Source organism: Carcharodon carcharias, chromosome 12 (assembly GCF_017639515.1).
Source record: "Carcharodon carcharias isolate sCarCar2 chromosome 12, sCarCar2.pri, whole genome shotgun sequence".
NCBI lineage: Eukaryota > Metazoa > Chordata > Chondrichthyes > Lamniformes > Lamnidae > Carcharodon > Carcharodon carcharias.
The window spans coordinates 56,325,181-56,344,725 of NC_054478.1; the positions used below are offsets into that span (position 1 = coordinate 56,325,181).

The 19,545-nt window shown below is 43.0% G+C and overlaps 1 protein-coding gene across 2 annotated transcripts in view; it reads left to right on the forward strand.

Moving 5' to 3' along the window:
* parp14rs1 (poly(ADP-ribose) polymerase family member 14-related sequence 1) overlaps positions 1 to 19,545 on the forward strand; it is a 50,305-nt gene that overhangs the window by 24,954 nt on the left and 5,806 nt on the right. The window contains exons 9-15 of one of the 2 annotated variants that reach the window (XM_041201674.1): positions 1,677 to 1,755; positions 3,880 to 4,032; positions 5,149 to 5,211; positions 11,222 to 11,398; positions 15,339 to 15,545; positions 15,645 to 16,274; positions 16,918 to 17,063. In XM_041201674.1, coding sequence (XP_041057608.1) covers positions 1,677 to 1,755; positions 3,880 to 4,032; positions 5,149 to 5,211; positions 11,222 to 11,398; positions 15,339 to 15,545; positions 15,645 to 16,274; positions 16,918 to 17,063 — 1,455 coding nt within the window. The remainder of the gene's footprint in view (positions 1 to 1,676; positions 1,756 to 3,879; positions 4,033 to 5,148; positions 5,212 to 11,221; positions 11,399 to 15,338; positions 15,546 to 15,644; positions 16,275 to 16,917; positions 17,064 to 19,545) is intronic. The other variant, XM_041201675.1, reaches the window with a different exon arrangement.

Consider the following 19,545-nt stretch of genomic DNA (forward strand, 5'->3'; position numbering starts at 1 on the left):
AAATTTCCCGAATCAGCAGACCTGCCTCAGCTTAAAACACCCGGTCACACACAATCTTTGCTCCAGGGGTGCAGATGTGGGATAGAGTCAGGCCCGCTGACCCTGGAAGCAGATTCTAGGTGGCAACAGGGGTGGGCAAATGCCAAGGCAGGCTAGTTAGAAGGCCCAGCTCAGTTCTCTGGAATGTGGTCCCAGTTGTAATGTAAGCAGTTGGCCCCCTAGTCCTCATCCCTTCACCCACACCCCATTCCACCTCCATGCCAACTCTCCCAGAATCCACCATGGACAGACCTCAGGAGCCATGCAGAGATAAAATAAACTTAGAAGAGAGCTCTCACTCTATATACTTGATAGTGAAAAAAAACTCCTGTTCATGAAACCCATTCAAATCTTTTAAATCTTTCCTAGTTAATATCTTATAAAAACAAACTTCTCTTCATTCCTCCCATCAAAAACAGCTAATCCTTTAATTCTCTTTAAGTTGTCAGTCACTGGAAACATCAACCAATTGTTTTCTACAACTTAATGAGTGGAAGATTTAAAAAACTTCAGATCATAACATTTAAACAGACCTCATCCGCCCTTCAAGAGTGTTTGTGACTACTCCATGAATTTGTGACTCCCACAATGCTGCTTAACACATTTGCAACAGCCAAAGTGGGTTCTGTTCAAAGTCAGCAATGAGTTCAAATGGCCCGCAGAGTTTGGGTTTCTCTCCTGTGTGATTCACACCCTTCCCCTTTCCTGGGGGATCATACCCCTGGATCTGTTGGAAATGGAGGAGGGGCCTCCACGTCCTGATCCCATCTGCCATTTTTAAAGATCCACAAAGTTTTCTCAATTCCATGAAAATCCAGCCCCAAGCTTTCAGTAGGTGATCTAGACTAGACCTCCAGTATATTACTAAAGTAGTGCTGTATTGTTGGATACATCACAATGTCCTGTGCAAGCGCAAGGCATGGAGTGCTGAGCGAGCCTGGGGGAGTGGGTTTGTATTTAGGCAGGTTCTTCACCCACGGGTGGTCCATACCTCTAGTGGGTTTCTCTATTGGACATGGGCTGCCCAAGTAGAAGAGGCCCCACCCGACCACCAGGCAGCAGGCACATGTGCCAGCATATAAGGACCCCTGCTACTTGCTGGTTAAGTACCAGCTGAGGCAGGCTGGGGTCCTTAAGTGGCCAGATAAGGGCATCAGTTGGCCTCCAGGCAACAAGACCATCTTGGGAATTTCTTATCTTGGACTAAACTGGAAAGAGGTGGGAGGGCAACTGAGGGTGGGATCTCCACCTTGCACCCTCCTGCCTGATCACACGGCTGCCTCTGTCTCTGAACCCATCTCCCATGGAGGCATTAAATTCTGCCCATGAATTTTTCCTGTGCATAGTTTCCCCCTGAAATGCTGAGTGGTTTTCCATTTTCTGTTTTTATTTTAGATTTCCAGCATGCACAGTAATTTGCTTTTGTTTATCATTACTCTACATTATAATAAAATTTTATTATTTCATTGAGTATTTATTTCATTGTTCATTAATTTTAATCTGTTCCAATAATTATGATTTTATTTCTGTGAAAATACTGAAACATGCTGGCAATGCAAGGTTGTTTTCTTTCTTATGATAATTGTTTCAAAAGTTGGCTCCACTGTTCTCAACCTTAACAATATTTTGTTGCTTAGGCAATGTCTCGTGAATTCGAAAAAACTTTTCTTTCTCAGCCGAAAAGAACCCATCTTGCTGCGCAGCAGAGACCCACAGGTAGGTGATTATTTGTTTCAAATACTGATTCAAATTGATTTACACACTGAGGATGAATGAATCATTTCTTAGCTCAATGCTCCCTTCCAACCTCCAGAGATTATTTGATCCAAGTATAGTCTAATTAAAGATACAAATGTCTATTGCATCCTTCCTGTACTTTCTAAAGAAGGATTAAGTATTCCACTATTTTTATTTCAGGAAACCTGAGTACATTTCTGTGCTTCCTTCCATGTAGTTGGATTTTCAAGTCAAATTCATTTTTACTGATACTTTATTTGAAGTGATTCAGCGTGTTAATGTTTATATTATACCTATATATTGTTATGATCCCCAGCTGAGATTACCACTGAACAAGCCTGATCCCAGGGTGGAACCCAGCTTGATAGATCCTAACTTTTATTTTGTTTGTTTAGGTATGTGGAGAGGGGTTACTGAATAGAGTCACCAGAGTCAGCTAAGGAACTTTTAATAAAAGCATAAAACATTTATTAAACAAGAAAATATGAACTATATTATAATATTCCTTCACTCACCGCTGTACCTTTACAGATATATACAGATTTGTAAGGATAACACAAGTTACAAAAGTTATCTTATACTCTAATGTTCACAGTAAGTGCACAGTCCATGTAAACCAATTGGTGACCTGTGGTCAGACACACCACACTCTGAAACCAAGTGACAGACCACCCCAGACAGATGCAATGGATCTCTCCTCAACTTCCCCCAGATGCCTGTTATACTGTGAGCTAACCAGTATTACTATCAGTGAGCTTACTGAACTCTGTCTTTCGCATAAGGATTTCCAATCTCCACTTTACAAGAAGACGCCTTGGAATCTTCTCCCAAACTGACACTTTCTCTCAGATGCCTTCCACAAGGGTTCACCTCCAGGGTTTCAAACTCTCCTTTTGTTTCACATGCCCATAGCAAAGAGGCACAGACCTTTGGTTGCATCTTTTGACCTTTTGACTTCTCACAAGCCTTTATATTGCTTTGACTCAGCTTCCTGCAGCTTGGAGCTTTAAGCTTGAAGTTTGGAGTCTTTCTCTGCCCTTCACTCTCAACTTCATTTAACAGGACCTTTTCCAGGATCCTGTCCTTTCTTTGACTAGAAGGTCTGCTTGGGACTTTCTCCCATTCCACTTCCTTGGATTTGGGGACTTTCTTCTTTACCTTGGGACTGGCTGTCTCCTTTGCTCCAGTCTCTCCCTGGCACCTACTTTCAACCAACTTTCCCTTGGGACTGGCTATCTGCCCCTTCTAGGCTGCTTCTGCCTGGCAGCTATCTTCAAAACTGAACTCAAAACTGCAGTTTCTAATGTGTGTCTATGGGAGGGACCTGCCTTTCTGGACCCCTGTTGCTAGGCAGCAGCACAATTTTTCTACTCATGTTTGCTTAACTCCTCTTACAGTTGTAAACACTCATTAGAAATGCAGGCACCTTTTGAAGTGAAACTGAAACTCAACTTGGCCTTTTCTTAACACATAGAAATACAAATCAAACTTAAACCTTAAAGCTAAAATTCATTCCTAACGCCCACAAATACCAATATAACTTACTTAAACTATCACTATTTCCTAACTCTCTCTGCTCTCTCTCTCATATATATATATATATATATATATATAAAATGTTGTACCAAAACTGATTTAGATATTTCAGATTTTCAGCATATACTATTTTTAAGTATGTTTTGCTCCGTCTCCTTCTAGTCTAATACTTAGCTCTATATTCAAATTTTGAATATTCTATGGTTGAATTCTTGCATCATAATACCAAATTTGAAATCAACCACCTCTAAACATTAAATTATATTTTTATAGTAATACCTGTTAGCCCTGGAATTCTAAGAGTGTTCTGTTGCAATTGTGGCAGGAGACCTGCTGAACCCATAGAGAAAAGCCTTTTAAGCTGTTTGTGCTGTTTTTTGTGGGGTCCACTGGCTTTCTGCAAGGATCTTGGGCCCATTGTCCATCATGTGCATCATATCTGTCCTTGTCCTTGTCCTTGTGTTAATATAATCTCATGCTTGCAGCTCCTTTTCCTTTTTTGTAGAAGAAAATAATAATGGACTCGTCATTAATATTGGTGCTTCTATTTATTTTTATCCTTTTCAGGACCTTTATTTGGAAGAGTTACTTCAGCTGTTGTAGGCCAGGATGAAATTCAAGTAGGGCCAATTTTGCTACAAGTAATAACAGGAGATATAACAAAGGAGACCACTGATGCCATTGTCAACTCAACAAATAATAAGTTCACTCTAAAAGCAGGTATTGAAGCACAATGTTCAAAAATGATTTGGAGATGTGGAATATATTTCTTAATCTTTAACTTCTGCACGGATTTTATACATCAAAATATTATGCAGCTGAGAGTGCCTTGGATTTTATTGTACTAATATAGGTGAGGAATTCGGCACTCATCATTACCATAGGTTGAAGCTGACAGTTATTTCTGGTGGCCACACATGCATAGTTAAATGTGGAAATCCAGAATTTGCTGTCTGAGATAACCTGCTGCTCCAAAGGGTGTCGTGTTACAGTCTTCACTGATTGACTTGATATTGAAGTTAATGTAATGGCATAAACTTGAGATATTTATCCATTAATTGCACATTTAGGACAGCTGAAAAAGTTAGAGCTAATGCATTCAGGAATAAGTGAAATTTTAATAAATGATAATTACTGCTGAACAACTTCTCTACCCCTGGAAAATTAATTTTAGAAGTGTGAGGTCTCATTCCCTTGGAAGAAAAGTATTGTTAGAGATTTTTTAAATTCTATTTTTCTGTCAATTTAATCTCTCTCCAAAAGTTCCATCTATATTTCCAATCTGTACTTCAATTTTGTACATGATTTAAACCCAATTTATAGACCCTGGTTTATTCCTCATGGTTTGGACTCTGTGTGCCTCAGTTAAGATACCACTATCCAAAAGGTTGAAGAGCCTTGCTGTTTTTTGGCCTGTTCAGAGGTGGTGGAGATCCTTGAAAGAAAGAAACACTGAAACAAACAACCGAATTAGTGGAAATGTCCACTGACAAAAAGTCAGTGGACAACTGTCAGGTGAACAATGAGTGTTATTCGTTCTCTGCCAAGAACAAAATTTGGTCATAGTGTTTGACCAGCAAGGCAGTTGCAACCATTAAATTATCATAGCATTAGCATAAAAAAAGGATACAATTGAAAGAAAGAAGAACTTACATTTATGATACATCCTATTTACTAGCAGAGACACTGTTGATTTGGTTTTATAAAAACATATCATCTGTGCCCATTTTGTTGTGTAGTACCAAGTATGATTGGTGCTTGGGTCAATTAATGATCAGTTATAAAATAAGGAATTGTTTTATGCTGCTGTAAATTAATTTATGAATTTCATTTCAGGTGTTTCCAAGGCAGTTTTAGATGCTGCTGGTCAAACTGTGGCAGATAAATGCGAAGAACTAGGTACAGTTACTGTAGAGATTTGTTTTGCTACCTCATTACCTACACTGAACAATGTAATTTATACCTGCAAATATTCCTGGTTGACAAATTTCTGTACTAAAAATGAAACATTGATTTTATGCAAAAGTATCAAGCAATGCAATAAGGCAGAATCAGGAGCTGTCTGATTGTTGAGGACGTGTTGATAGGGCTGCAAAAGAGATTTTGGGTGGATCAGGGAAAGGGCTGACTGAGGAGCATGGTGCTTGATGTTTTAAAAGAGGCCAAGAGCAGTTTGGGTCGCATTCTCCTGAGTCATCCTCCACACAAGGCTTCTACATCTTGCCCCACAATACAGCTAGTCTGTAGTTCTGACAATTGTTCCAAACTGGAGATCCCAAGCCCCCTCACCCAAGACTTGATTTCCCCCACCCCCCCCGAAATTTCACTCTGTGCTCAATCCTACACCATAGTACCATGCTACCTGATCCCAAGATTTTTCCCCACACTTGCAGACACTTGGACCCATCCCAAATATTCTCAGGGCCCCTACTTACATGTTCCCAAAAAATAGGACTTGCTTCTATTTTTATAGAACACCCCAACTCCTCTCAGTGCTAATAACAACAGCATACATTTCTATTGCGCCTTTGACATATGATGGCACAATGCTATACAGATGCATAATCAGATGAAAATGGACACAGAGCAACAGAAGGAGCTGTTAATTGGGTTGACCACATTCTTGGTCAAAGATGTTGGTTTTTAAGAGGGACTTAAAGGAGAAGGTATGTCAGAAGGTTTACATAGGATATTCCACAGGGATGACATTTTAAAGCAGGCTTGTCCAACCTACGGCCCATGGGCTGGATGTGTCCTGCAAAGCCTCTCTATGCGGCTTCTGGAGCCAGTTTTCAAAAGGCCTGTCAAACAGGTAAGTTTGAATGGAAGATTCTGCATGGAGCTGCTCCTCCAATCACAGGTTATTTCTCTTCCACCTTTGCTGCTGACAGGCTCACTCAGCTAATCTGGAAGAGAAACAACCTGTGATTGGAGGTGCAGCGATCATCAGCTGCAGTGAGTTTGGGGCCAGGGGAAGCCGAGGAGCAGGAAGGCGAGGCCCAGGCAGCCGGGGAGCAGGAAGGCGAGGCCCAGGCAGCCGAGGAGCAGGAAGGCGAGGCCCAGGCAGCCGAGGAGCAGGAAGGCGAGGCCCAGGCAGCCGAGGAGCAGGAAGGCGAGGCCCAGGCAGCCGAGGAGCAGGAAGGCGAGGCCCAGGCAGCCGAGGAGCAGGAAGGCGAGGCCCAGGCAGCCAGGGAGCAGGAAGGCGAGGCCCAGGCAGCCAGGGAGCAGGAAGGCGAGGCCCAGGCAGCCAGGGAGCAGGAAGAAGAGGTCCAGGCAGCCGAGCAGCAGGAATGTGAGGTCTGGGCAGCCGGGGGGAGGGACGGCGATATCCAGGCAGCCAAGGAGCAGGAAGGCAATGTCCAGGGATCGAGAAGTTAAGGGGTCAAGGAGCAGGGGGTCTGAGAGCCAGGGGGCCAAAGATCAGAGGGGGCTGAGGAGTGGGGCCTGGGCAAAAAGGAGAGAGCTGAGCCCACTGGCGTCTTGAGTAAGTGAGTGATTGGAGACTGTGTGTGTGAGAGAGAGTGAGTTTTGGGAGGAGAGGGAATGTGAGGAGGGAGAGAGAGAGAGAGAGTGTGAGGAGGGAGAGAGAGAGAGAGAGTGTGAGGAGGGAGAGAGAGAGAGAGTGTGAGGAGGGAGAGAGAGAGAGAGTGTGAGGAGGGAGAGAGAGAGAGAGTGTGAGGAGGGAGAGAGAGAGAGAGTGTGAGGAGGGAGAGAGAGAGAGAGTGTGAGGAGGGAGAGAGAGAGAGAGAGTGTGAGGAGGGAGAGAGAGTGAGAGAGAGAGAGAGAGAGTGTGAGGAGGGAGAGAGAGAGAGAGAGAGAGTGTGAGGAGGGAGAGAGAGAGAGTGTGAGGAGGGAGAGAGAGAGAGAGAGAGTGTGAGGAGGGAGAGAGAGAGAGAGTGTGAGGAGGGAGAGAGAGAGAGAGTGTGAGGAGGGAGAGAGAGAGAGAGTGTGAGGAGGGAGAGAGAGAGAGTGTGAGGAGGGAGAGAGAGAGTGTGAGGAGGGAGAGAGAGAGAGAGTGTGAGGAGGGAGAGAGAGAGAGTGTGAGGAGGGAGAGAGAGAGAGAGTGTGAGGAGGGAGAGAGAGAGAGAGTGTGAGGAGGGAGAGAGAGAGAGAGTGTGAGGAGGGAGAGAGAGAGAGAGTGTGAGGAGGGAGAGAGAGAGAGAGTGTGAGGAGGGAGAGAGAGAGAGAGTGTGAGGAGGGAGAGAGAGAGAGAGTGTGAGGAGGGAGAGAGAGAGAGAGTGTGAGGAGGGAGAGAGAGAGAGAGTGTGAGGAGGGAGAGAGAGAGAGAGTGTGAGGAGGGAGAGAGAGAGAGAGTGTGAGGAGAGAGAGAGAGAGAGTGTGAGGAGGGAGAGAGAGAGAGAGTGTGAGGAGGGAGAGAGAGAGTGTGAGGAGGGAGAGAGAGAGAGAGTGTGAGGAGGGAGAGAGAGAGAGAGTGTGAGGAGGCAGAGAGAGAGAGAGTGTGAGGAGGCAGAGAGAGTGTGAGGAGGCAGAGAGAGAGAGAGTGTGAGGAGGGAGAGAGAGAGAGAGTGTGAGGAGGGAGAGAGAGAGAGAGTGTGAGGAGGCAGAGAGAGTGTGAGGAGGCAGAGAGAGAGAGAGTGTGAGGAGGCAGAGAGTGTGAGGAGGCAGAGAGTGTGAGGAGGGAGAGAGTGTGTGAGGAGGGAGAGAGTGTGTGAGGAGGGAGAGAGTGTGTGAGGAGGGAGAGAGTGTGTGAGGAGGGAGAGAGTGTGTGAGGAGGGAGAGAGTGTGTGAGGAGGGAGAGAGAGAGAGTGTGAGGAGGGAGAGAGAGAGAGAGTGTGAGGAGGGAGAGAGAGAGAGAGTGTGAGGAGGGAGAGAGAGAGAGAGTGTGAGGAGGGAGAGAGAGAGAGAGTGTGAGGAGGGAGAGAGAGAGAGAGTGTGAGGAGGGAGAGAGAGAGAGAGATGTGAGGAGGGAGAGAGAGAGAGAGTGTGAGGAGGGAGAGAGAGAGAGAGTGTGAGGAGGGAGAGAGAGAGAGAGTGTGAGGAGGGAGAGAGAGAGAGAGTGTGAGGAGGGAGAGAGAGAGAGAGTGTGAGGAGGGAGAGAGAGAGAGAGTGTGAGGAGGGAGAGAGAGAGAGAGTGTGAGGAGGGAGAGAGAGAGAGAGTGTGAGGAGGGAGAGAGAGAGAGAGTGTGAGGAGGGAGAGAGAGAGAGTGTGAGGAGGGAGAGAGAGAGAGAGTGTGAGGAGGGAGAGAGAGAGAGTGTGAGGAGGGAGAGAGAGAGAGAGTGTGAGGTGTGAGAGAGAGAGAGAGTGTGAGGAGGGAGAGAGAGAGAGAGTGTGAGGAGGGAGAGAGAGAGAGAGTGTGAGGAGGGAGAGAGAGAGAGAGTGTGAGGAGGGAGAGAGAGAGAGAGTGTGAGGAGGGAGAGAGAGAGAGAGTGTGAGGAGGGAGAGAGAGAGAGAGAGAGTGTGAGGAGGGAGAGAGAGAGAGAGAGAGTGTGAGGAGGGAGAGAGAGAGAGTGTGAGGAGGGAGAGAGAGAGAGAGTGTGAGGAGGGAGAGAGAGAGAGAGTGTGAGGAGGGAGAGAGAGAGAGAGTGTGAGGAGGGAGAGAGAGAGAGAGTGTGAGGAGGGAGAGAGAGAGAGAGTGTGAGGAGGGAGAGAGAGAGAGAGTGTGAGGAGGGAGAGAGAGAGAGAGTGTGAGGAGGGAGAGAGAGAGAGAGTGAGAGTGTGAGGAGGGAGAGAGAGAGAGAGTGAGAGTGTGAGGAGGGAGAGAGAGAGAGAGTGAGAGTGTGAGGAGGGAGAGAGAGAGAGAGTGAGAGTGTGAGGAGGGGGAGAGAGAGAGAGAGAGTGTGAGGAGGCAGAGAGAGAGAGTGTGAGGAGGGAGAGAGTGTGTGAGGAGGGAGAGAGAGAGAGAAAGAGTGTGTCTTCCCAGTGTTTAACTGGAGGAAATTGTAGCTCATCTAACAGTAAATATCAGGCAAGCAATCTGACAACACAGAGGCAGTGCAGGAGTCAAGAGTAGTGATGGAGAATTAGAGCTGGGTGCCATCTGTATAAATGCGCAAATGATCCAATGTCTTCAAATCCTGTCACAAAGGGGCATTGTTGGAATGAGAAGAAAGCGGGGCCAAGGGGCCTTGGTAGATACATTACTGTCACTGATTATGTTGGAGAATATCTAACTCACGATCAACAATGCCATGGGAGATATGTGATGCAGGCAGGGACCCAAGAGGGATTTTACCAGCAGCAACCTCCACTGGGCCTTCATTCAATTGGGCCCCCTGTTGGAGCACGACAGTATCTGCAGCACCGCTGATAGAGGAGGCCGCTGCTGATTCTGTAGGGAGGAGAAGGGCAGGTAAGGATTTTTTTAAATGTTTTGGTGCCAGGCTGACAGGCCGCAGTGATCGGAGAGGTGAACCCTCCAGTGGTAATGTTGCTGCCGGGAGCCCCCCTCCATGGATCATGGAGCGGCAATAAAGGGAGAACCCCACCCCACGCCCATCCTGGGAATCCACTAAGAAGCCGCTTTGATATGCCACCACCTACCCGCACAATCCCATTCTCATTTAGGAAAACACCTGGGAAGGACAGGAGGAGTGGAATGTGACTGCTAATTGGCCAATTATTTGAAATACTTGGCCGCCTGCCTCCAGTCAGTGGGGTAGCTGTGCTGCTGCTGTTCCTGTTTCTTGGAATATGCTATAACAGTGGGAAGAAATCGGGCTTCCCTCCCAATGCCTTCTGCCACTATTTTACCAGCCCTCCTGCCTCCCACCCTGTCTCCAGAGGATTGTTAAATTTAGCACTTTATATTGAGCACCATCTCTATTTGACAATGCATCACAGATATTGTATTTGAATGCAACATATCCCCCATACAGCCAATGGGTGCAAATGTCACATTCATAAAATAGTAACAAATCACAACTGAGCAAGTGGGAAACATAGTCAATTTTCTTTCTTGCTAATGAACAAGCAGCAAACAGGTACAAAAAAAGCAATTGAAAATTAGCAGTCAGAAAACCGTTATCAAGAGTTATCAAGGCTAGCAAGAAGGAGAATCAACAAAATAACTCAAAATATCCTTTGAGAAAAGGTTTTACCCATTAGCTTGTTTTGTCAGTAATCTGAGGACGTAGTACTAAAAATAAGGTTTATAACCTTTTTTAAATTATGTAAGTCACCAGTCTAATTCTGACACTTGTTTCGGTGTTTAAACAGTGTTTAAACAGTGTTTAAAAGCAGTAACACTTGCCTTTGAACCGTTATCCATTGTTTTTACATTCCTGGTACAGTACTTGAGTTTATGGTAGTTCCCACAACTATCGTTTTATCACTATCCCCTACCCTAAATACAACAGGTGGCAGACCATAAAGCCTAGAATGCACTAGAATCACTCTGCAAGCTATTCAAATTAAGGCTGCCTCCTTTCTGAGTCCGAAGAACACCATTTGGAGAAGGAGTACTCTGAGGTAACTAAGAAAAAATTGTGAAACTAACTAATTTATAAAATACTGCAAACGTGGTATATTTTCCTGATGAACTAAGTCTGTCATTCTCACCAGCTTCATTTCACAGATATTTCTGCTTGCAGTTGCCAGATAACAAGAAACCAAGCTCATTCCGTCCTTGCTTCAAGTTGTACCTTGTGTCCTGTTGCATCTTCACTTGTTACACATTTCACCCAACTCTTTTCTCTTTCTCATTATGTTGCAATTCTCTTACCTCTGATCCTTTCCCAAATGATTGATCCATTCCTCAGCCATGTCCTGAATGAAATGTGAACAGTGCCATCAAAAAAATTATACTATCTGTCATCATAAAAAGACGCTAAAATATTATGGAAGGGGATACTTGCACTATTAATTACAGAACTGTTAATTCTGCCATTATTTCATTGTGACAATGAACTTACAAAAAACAGATGAGGTAATTCTCTATTCATTTTGAAGGCTTACAGCCAAACAACGGAGTAATAATAACAAATCCAGGAAATCTACAATGTCAAAAGATAATTCACATGGTTGGACAAAAAGACCCAAATCAAATAAAAGCTTTTGTTGGTATAATTCTTCAGATGTGTGAAGATCACAAATTCTCCTCAGTTGCTTTCCCTGCACTTGGAACAGGTTTGAATTTTGCTCACGTTTTTATTTGTTGATATTTAGTGTTTCATTACATATTAAAAATAAATGAAACCAAAAGATAGTTATTATCCCAGTGAGGGTTGGAAAAACTGGTATGCATAAGTGTTCCTTTAATTTGTTTAAATGTTATGACTATATATATGGGGTGGAGGAAGGGAGTCCAGTAAAACAGGCACCAGAATAACCAAGCCTGGAAATAACAAAGGCATATATAAAGGTTTCAGCAGAGTTGAAGTAAGAATGGAAGCAGGTGTCTTTGTGATGGAAAGGATATCACATTTGAAACCAAGTTCAGGATCAAACAGGGCAGCAAGATAAAAAACATCTGGTTCAACCTTAGACAGTGGCTGGGAGAGATATTGTGGTTGAGGGAGCTAACTAATACTATGCTGCAACATTTCTGCTGAGATTTGTCAGCAAGTGACTTACGGTTCTTGGTAGTAAATCTGGCCCCAATTACATGATTTTTAATGAAATAATGAAACTTAAAGCATGGAGATGTGTCACATGCCTATAGCTTAAATATACCTTCCTCAGGTGCACAATCACTATCGGCACAGCCAAAGTTGGCAACAAAACGTTCCATCCAAGGGTAATAAAATCTCAGCATCCAGTTCAGCCTGTTTGAACCAGTAATAGTAAAACCTTTGGGGAAATGCCCTAACTATCCAGATTAATTAATAGTCAGTACTGTTTTACTGATGTCAGACAAGATAACTTTTGGGTTACTACAACCAGCCTTAGCAGCATTGGCCAGAGAGGGGACAAATGATTCAGAGTTTTCACTTATGACTGTTTATCAGCAACCCTTATGTAAAGTCTATTGTGTGGAGCTATGAGGTTTTGGTATTGTATTTTCCAGTTAAATAGTACTAACCATCTGAGCCCACACATGAAATATGGCTAATTGAGGGAGCTACATGAAGGCTGCCTGTGGTTCGCAAACTGCGCTTCAGGAAGAACAATCAGCTTCAGTGGAAAAATGGGGAGATAATTGGGGGAAGTTATATTGTTACAAAAAATATGAGATTAAAGGCTATAGTCACAGGATTTACAATATCACAAGGTATCAGGAAAATTCTCCCTTCGTCCTTCCTGTCACCCTCCCAAATCCCATTCAACCAATCATAACATTTTCTTCTCAGGTATTTTTTTTAAAGTTAGTTTTTTTTTTAAATGGTTGTCAGAGTTCAGTAGTATAATGTAAAGGCAATGGAGTTGTAAAGGTGAGGCAGGTCCAAACTTAGGGAAAGTACCTGAAATAAGTACACAATGTTAATCTTCCATGTGCTCAGCTGGTTTCTGCTAACTGATTAATAAAATGAATTAGGTGCTGTAAGATTGAAGTGGGGACGCATTCATTTCCTAGCTATCAAGAACATGTTTATAATAGGAATATTGAAGAAAGTCAACATTGAGAGTGAGAAAGTGAAAATGTGAAGGGGATACATGCAAGAAAAAATTGTGCAGTTTTATAGTACTTTATCACATAATCAACATCTACTTTATAGCCAATGGCTTCGTTTGGAAATGCTATCAACATAGTTATACAACCAAAGGTTACAACCATTAAGGTTTCACAAATAGTAAATGAATGATTCACAGCATGATTTGTTTTCTAGTAAGAATGTTGACCAGGAGTGTTAGCCTGTATTATGTGCTCAAGTCCGTCACTTCCTAACCCTTGAGTTACGAGTGCTACCAACTAAGTCAAGCTGTCAGTTGGTCAAGAAATGTATTTCTGCAGCTGCAAGTGTTGTTGTGAGGCAACTCCTCTGTGGTGTGAAAAAGGCAATAGCTTAATGGCACCTTTGCAAGACATTGAGAGCAGGATAAAAACAAAAAAACTGCGGATGCTGGAAATCCGAAACAAAAACAGAAATACCTGGAAAAACTCAGCAGGTCTGGCAGCATCGGCGGAGAAGAAAAGAGTTGACATTTCGAGTCCTCATGACCCTTCAACAGAACTAGGTGAATCCAAGGAAGGGGTGAAATATAAGCTGGTTTATTGGGGGGGGGGGGGGAGAGAAGTGGAGGGGGGTGGTGTGGTTGTAGGGACAAGCAAGCAGTGATAGAAGCAGATCATCAAAAAATGTCACAGACAAGAGGAGAAGACACATAGGTGTTGAAGTTGGTGATATTATCTAAACAAATGTGCTAATTAAGAATGGATGGTAGGGCACTCATGGTATAGCTCTAGTGGGGGTGGAGGGAGCATAAAAGATTTAAAAATAATGGAAATAAGGGGAAAAGAAAAATCTATATAATTTATTGGAAGAAACAAAAGGAAGGGGGAAGAAACGGGGTGGGGATGGAGGAGGGAGTTCAAGACCTAAATTTGTTGAATTCAATATTCAGTCCGGAAAGCTGTAAAGTGCCTAGTCGGAAGATGAGGTGTTGTTCCTCCAGTTTGCGTTGGGCTTCACCGGAACAATGCAGCAAGCCAAGGACAGACATGTGGGCAAGAGAGCAGGGTGGAGTGTTAAAATGGCAAGCGACATGGAGGTTTGGGTCATTCTTGTGGACAGACCGCAGGTGTTCTGCAAAGCGGTCGTCCAGTTTACGTTTGGTCTCTCCAATGTTGCTCCCAATGTGGTCTCCTCTACATTGGAGAGACCAAACCGTAAACTGGGCGACCGCTTTGCAGAACACCTGCGATCTGTCCGCAAGAATGACCCAAACCTCCCTGTCGCTTGCTATTTTAACACTCCACCCTGCTCTTTTGCCCACATGTCTGTCCTTGGCTTGCTGCATTGTTCCAGTGAAGCCCAACGCAAACTGGAGGAACAACACGTCATCTTCCGACCAAGCACTTTACAGTCTTCCGGATTGAATATTGAATTCAACAACTTTAGGTCTTAAACTCCCTCCTCCATCCCCACCCCCTTTCTGTTTCTTCCCCCTTCCTTTTGTTTTTTCCAATAAATTATATAGATTTTTCTTTTCCCACCTATTTCCATTATTTTTAAATCTTTTATGCTCCCCCCACCCCCACTAGAGCTATACCTTGAGTGCCCTACCATACATTCTTAATTAGCACATTCGTTTGGATAATATCACCAACTTCAACACCTATGTGTTCTGTTGTCTGTGACATCTTTTGATGATCTGCTTCTATCACTCTTTGCTTGTCCGTACAACGACACCACCCACCTCCACTTCTCTCCCCCCACCCAACCCCCCCCCCCTACACACACACACACACACACACACACACCTTGAACCAGCTTATATTTCACCCCTTCCTTGGATTCACCTAGTTCTGTTGAAGGGTCATGAGGACTCGAAACGTCAACTCTTTTCTTCTCCGCCAATGCTGCCAAACCTGCTGAGTTTTTACAGGTAATTCTGTTTTCGTATTGAGAGCAGGATCCTGACAAGAAGGTGGATGCCATTTACTGGCCTAAAGAAGGACATGGCAACTAGTTTCAGTATGCCGGTTTGATCTTGTGCAGTAAGCTGGTAAAGGCATGTAATACCAAATTTGTACTTAAACTTAAATATGAATAATGTTAAAATGGGAATACTTAAGTAATGTAAAAAAGAAAGTTAAAATAATGGGTATAAAAGATGGACAAGAAGATCAAATCAGAAGTAAAATTTTAATCACTTGTATTTGGAATTAATATCTTTGAGCTGTTTAGCATTAATACAGTAATGAAACTACTTTTCATACCTGAAAACCATTATTATTGTAACTGGGAATTTTTTGGTGTCGTAGGTCATGAACTGAAATAGTTAAAAAAAAAAAGGATTTGCATGATGCATAAAGAAATCCTAGACTTACCATCAGTTGAAGAACTAACTTTAAGCACAGGAAGAGCTGAGAGAAGTTTACTTCTTAAGTAATGAGTTATTTTAAAAGTGACCAGAAGGCCAGGTCATATATACAAATGTTTAATTCTTTTTTTCACTCCAATAGGACAAGGACAAGCAAATCCTACCCAAGTTGCTGATGCAATGATTGATTCAGTTGGTGCTTTTGTAAACAGAAAATCTCCAACTTCTTTGCAGAAGATTCGTATTGTCATTTTTCAACCTCAAATGTTCAAAGAATTTCATAGCAGTCTGCAAAAACACGAAGGATCCATTCTTCCAGAAACAGGATCCCTCTGGAATAAGGCAAAGAGTAAGTCTCAAAACATTGTACTTAAAAAAACTGATGTATTTATGTATTACTCCATGACAGCTGTCTTGTTCTAATGGATAATATTTCTGATACTCCTAGATGTAGTCACAGAATTGATTTTTGGGGACCCAAGTAAAGAGAAGAAACAGCATGTCACTGAAGGCCATATTATATTCAAAGATCAGATAGAGCCGGTTCTGTTTGAGGTCTGTGGAGACAACAGGCAAACCGTAGAAAATGCTAAATCTTGGATGGAATGTTTAATTTTAATGGAACACGATGAGAAAATCATTAGCACAGACTACTTAATTCAACTTTCTGCAAAAGAAGATGAAGAATTACGCACACTCCAGAGAAATCTGCAAATTGCTATAGAGCTGAAACTTAAACAATCTGGGAGTCAGATCAAAGTTTTTGGTGCCGCTAAGGATGTTTTGACGGCTTATTCTGTTATTCAGGAAATGGTTAACAATCACAAAGAAAAAGAACACCAAAGAAGAGATGAGGAACTCTTCAGCAATATAGTGGAATGGCAGTTGGAATATGGCACTCAGTTCGTGCCATTTGACAGTGCTACAAACTTCACACTGGAACAGGCATTCAGGGAACACAAAACTGAAACTGTGATTGAAATGCGGAACAGAAAATATGTAGTGAAAGTCAGGATGGCAACTGCATCTGACAATCAGGGAAATATAATTAAATTAAAAAGGGTTTTAAAAACAGAAGGTAAAGTTTTTCATGCAACATTATTTACACTGCTCATGTTTATTCATTTGAACAAACTTTCTAAAGAAATGAAGTGGGTGATACTATGGATCAGGCACTCCTTTAGCCTTGTGGACAATAGCATGACATAAAGAAATCTACATAAAGTCAATTTGGCCAGTCTCAATTCAGTTTTAAGTGCCCATTGGTTCACAGTGCAAAACTGCATATAGTTGTGTCATCAGTTGGAACTAAGTGGTAATTTTAAGGGCTCCGGATGGTTTTGTGTGATATATGGAAGTAATCTAGCTAGCGTCATGTGGTACTGCTTTGAGTAGAGATGTTAGGCAATGCATTCATTAGATATTATTTTAATACAAAGAAATAGTTTGCAAACATATTACTGTTGGTCATTACAACATCTTGGACAAATGAATTGAACCAATCAATAGGTGCCATATTTCATGTATTTGTAACTAAATTGAACAAAACATTTCCCCATGCCTAACTTGTCTTATACCTACCTAGAGGTACTTGATGATTGGATGCTTAAAGTGGAAACATATCCTCACTCTGATAGCCATCTCTTGGAGCTAAAAAGAAAGTTTAATTAACCAATGAACTATTATAAAAATATGGTGTGATTCATTTAATACACCTGCAGGATTGCCAGTCCTGGACATTCCAAACCATTGGGATGACATGCAAAAATTACAATACAGATCTGTGCTGCTCCAACAGCAATCCCAGGAATATCAGGATGTAGAGGCATCAATCAAAAGATCACTGAATCAAATTCACATTATGAAGGTATTTCAATATTTTAATATTCGTTGGTATATAATCTTCTTTCATGGCATCACAACAGTATGAAGTGCAATCAATCACCTGTTTGATTGGTGTTTTATTTATATTCCAGTATAACACAGTTCTATGGCACATACACGCTGGTTCCAAAGATAATCATAAACTGTTGGCAGTTGGTTAATAACAACATACAAGAACACAAGAAACAGGAGCAGGAGTAGACCATGTCCCTTAATTCCCTGAGAAACCAAAAATCTGCCCACACCAGCCTTAAATGTATTGAATGACGGAGCATCCGCAACCCTCTGGGTAGAAAACCCCAAAGATCCACAACCCTTTGAGTGAAGTAATTTCTTATCGTCTCAGTCATAAATGATTGACTCCTTATCCTGAGACTGTGCCCCCATGTTTTAGACTGCCTGACCAACGGAAACAATCTCTCAGCATCTACCCTATCAAGCCCCTTCAGAATTTTGCAGGTTTCAATGAGATCACCTCTCATTCTTCTAAACTCCAGAGAATATAGACCCAATTTACTCAGCCTCTCATCATAGAACAATCCCCTCATCCCAGGGACCAATTTAGCGAACCTTTGCTGTAGCGCCTACAATGCAAGTACAAATAAATTAATATTAACGTAATCTGTATATTTTCAGAACTTGGAAGTATTCTTTTCAGACACTGCCTGTTTTGGAATGGATTTGGAGCAATTAAAGGTGAAGAATGTGTTTTGGAGGCCACCATTTCAAATCCTCCCAACTGCATTCTTGTAGGGGAGAATTTTCTCCCCGTTGGGCGGGCCGGCCGGGAGAGGGGGTGGGTGGGCGCGGAGTCGATCAACACCCACGATCAGCTGCGCTCCGCCATTGTGCATGGGCAGGCCAATTAAGGCCCGCCCAGCGTGACGCGCTTGGAAACGCTCAGTGCTACTTGTGCAGGAGGAGGGAGAGTCGGTGCCTGTGTGTGAAAGAGCACAGAAATATCCCTGAGGCATAGACCTGTCTCAGGGAGATTAATTTCATAATGCGAATTTGAAATAAAGAGGCTGAAAAATCACTTACAGATGTCCTCTCATGTGACAGTGTCACATGAGCTGGGACATGTTTTCAAATGTTCCAAAAATATTTATTAATGTTATAAACCCTTCATGAAACCTCATCCCGCCCGTGGATGAGGTTTCATGAAAAATGCGAAGGCCGCCAGGGGTCTTTGCCTGCCCGCCAACCTTAAGGTTGGGCGGGCAGCATTTTCACTTTGCTTAATTGTTTGATTAATGGCTTTATCAGGCCTTTGACAGTTCAGCGGGCACGCAGCCAATTCCAGTGTATGTCCGCCAAACGGAAGATCAGAATGACACGCGGTGATGTCAGGGACACGTGCCCGACGTCACCACGCGTCATTTTATGCGTCCGGGTGTGGGGCCTATCCCCACACACCAAACAGAAGATTCTGCCCATAGAATCACAGGGCCACATTTTTATCACAGGGTCTGGAATTTTCATGACGTTGTGAACTGCTTTCACCCTGACAGTGCTGGCCCTGGAATTTTCATCTGGGGGAGGCAGTGGAAGAAGCAGGCCAAAACATTACAGACAAGGTAAAAGACCTGCCTTCATTTGTAGGGACATTGACTCAGTCCTGCAGATAGGTATAGAACACCTTAACCCTCACCCCCTGGCCCTCTCACCCCCAGCTCCCAATGGTCCCCTTAACCAACACCCCCCCCCCCCCCCATCTATTTACCCTGTATCCACTGTAATCAGAACTCATGAGCACTATCAAAAACTGTAAATGTTTGGAAAGCTCATAAATCTGTCAAAATAAACATTGCTTGAATAGGCACTTAAAGGATGATTATCCTATTCAGGCATATAAATCTTTCAAAATAAACACACATGACTTGGATGAGGACTTAAAATCATTATCCTCATCATAAGCTCATAAATCGGTTAAAATAAACATGTTGATATTCCCCTGGACACCAGTGTAAATAAACCCTGCAGAGTAGAATCCATTAGTGGTTTGAAAGGTGTCCAAGCCATCAAACTAATATTCCCCTGAACAACTGTACAAATAAACAATGCAGTGCAGAATCCTTTAGTAATTCAGAAGGAAGCCAAACCATCAAACTAACAAATCCCTGAATAACTCTTTAAATAAGTTCTGCAGAGCAAAATCCATTAGAGCCTTTAAAGACAGCCAAAAGCTCGGACATCTGCCAAAGCTTTGAGACAGGCAAACAGATGGCTGAGGTGTTCTTTAAAAATTTAGTGAAAGCCATGGGGATAATGTAAAAAAATAGCTTTGGATCTGACACGGAGCTACGCTTTCCATATTGTACAATGCAGAATAGCACTTTATCCAGTGGCATTTAAAGATATTTCCACTTTCACAATGTTAATGCTGTTCTTTCACTTGACAACTTGCCAGTTTACAAAGTAACAATCTGGCAACCACATTATTTAATGGTCATTTAAGTTTTCCA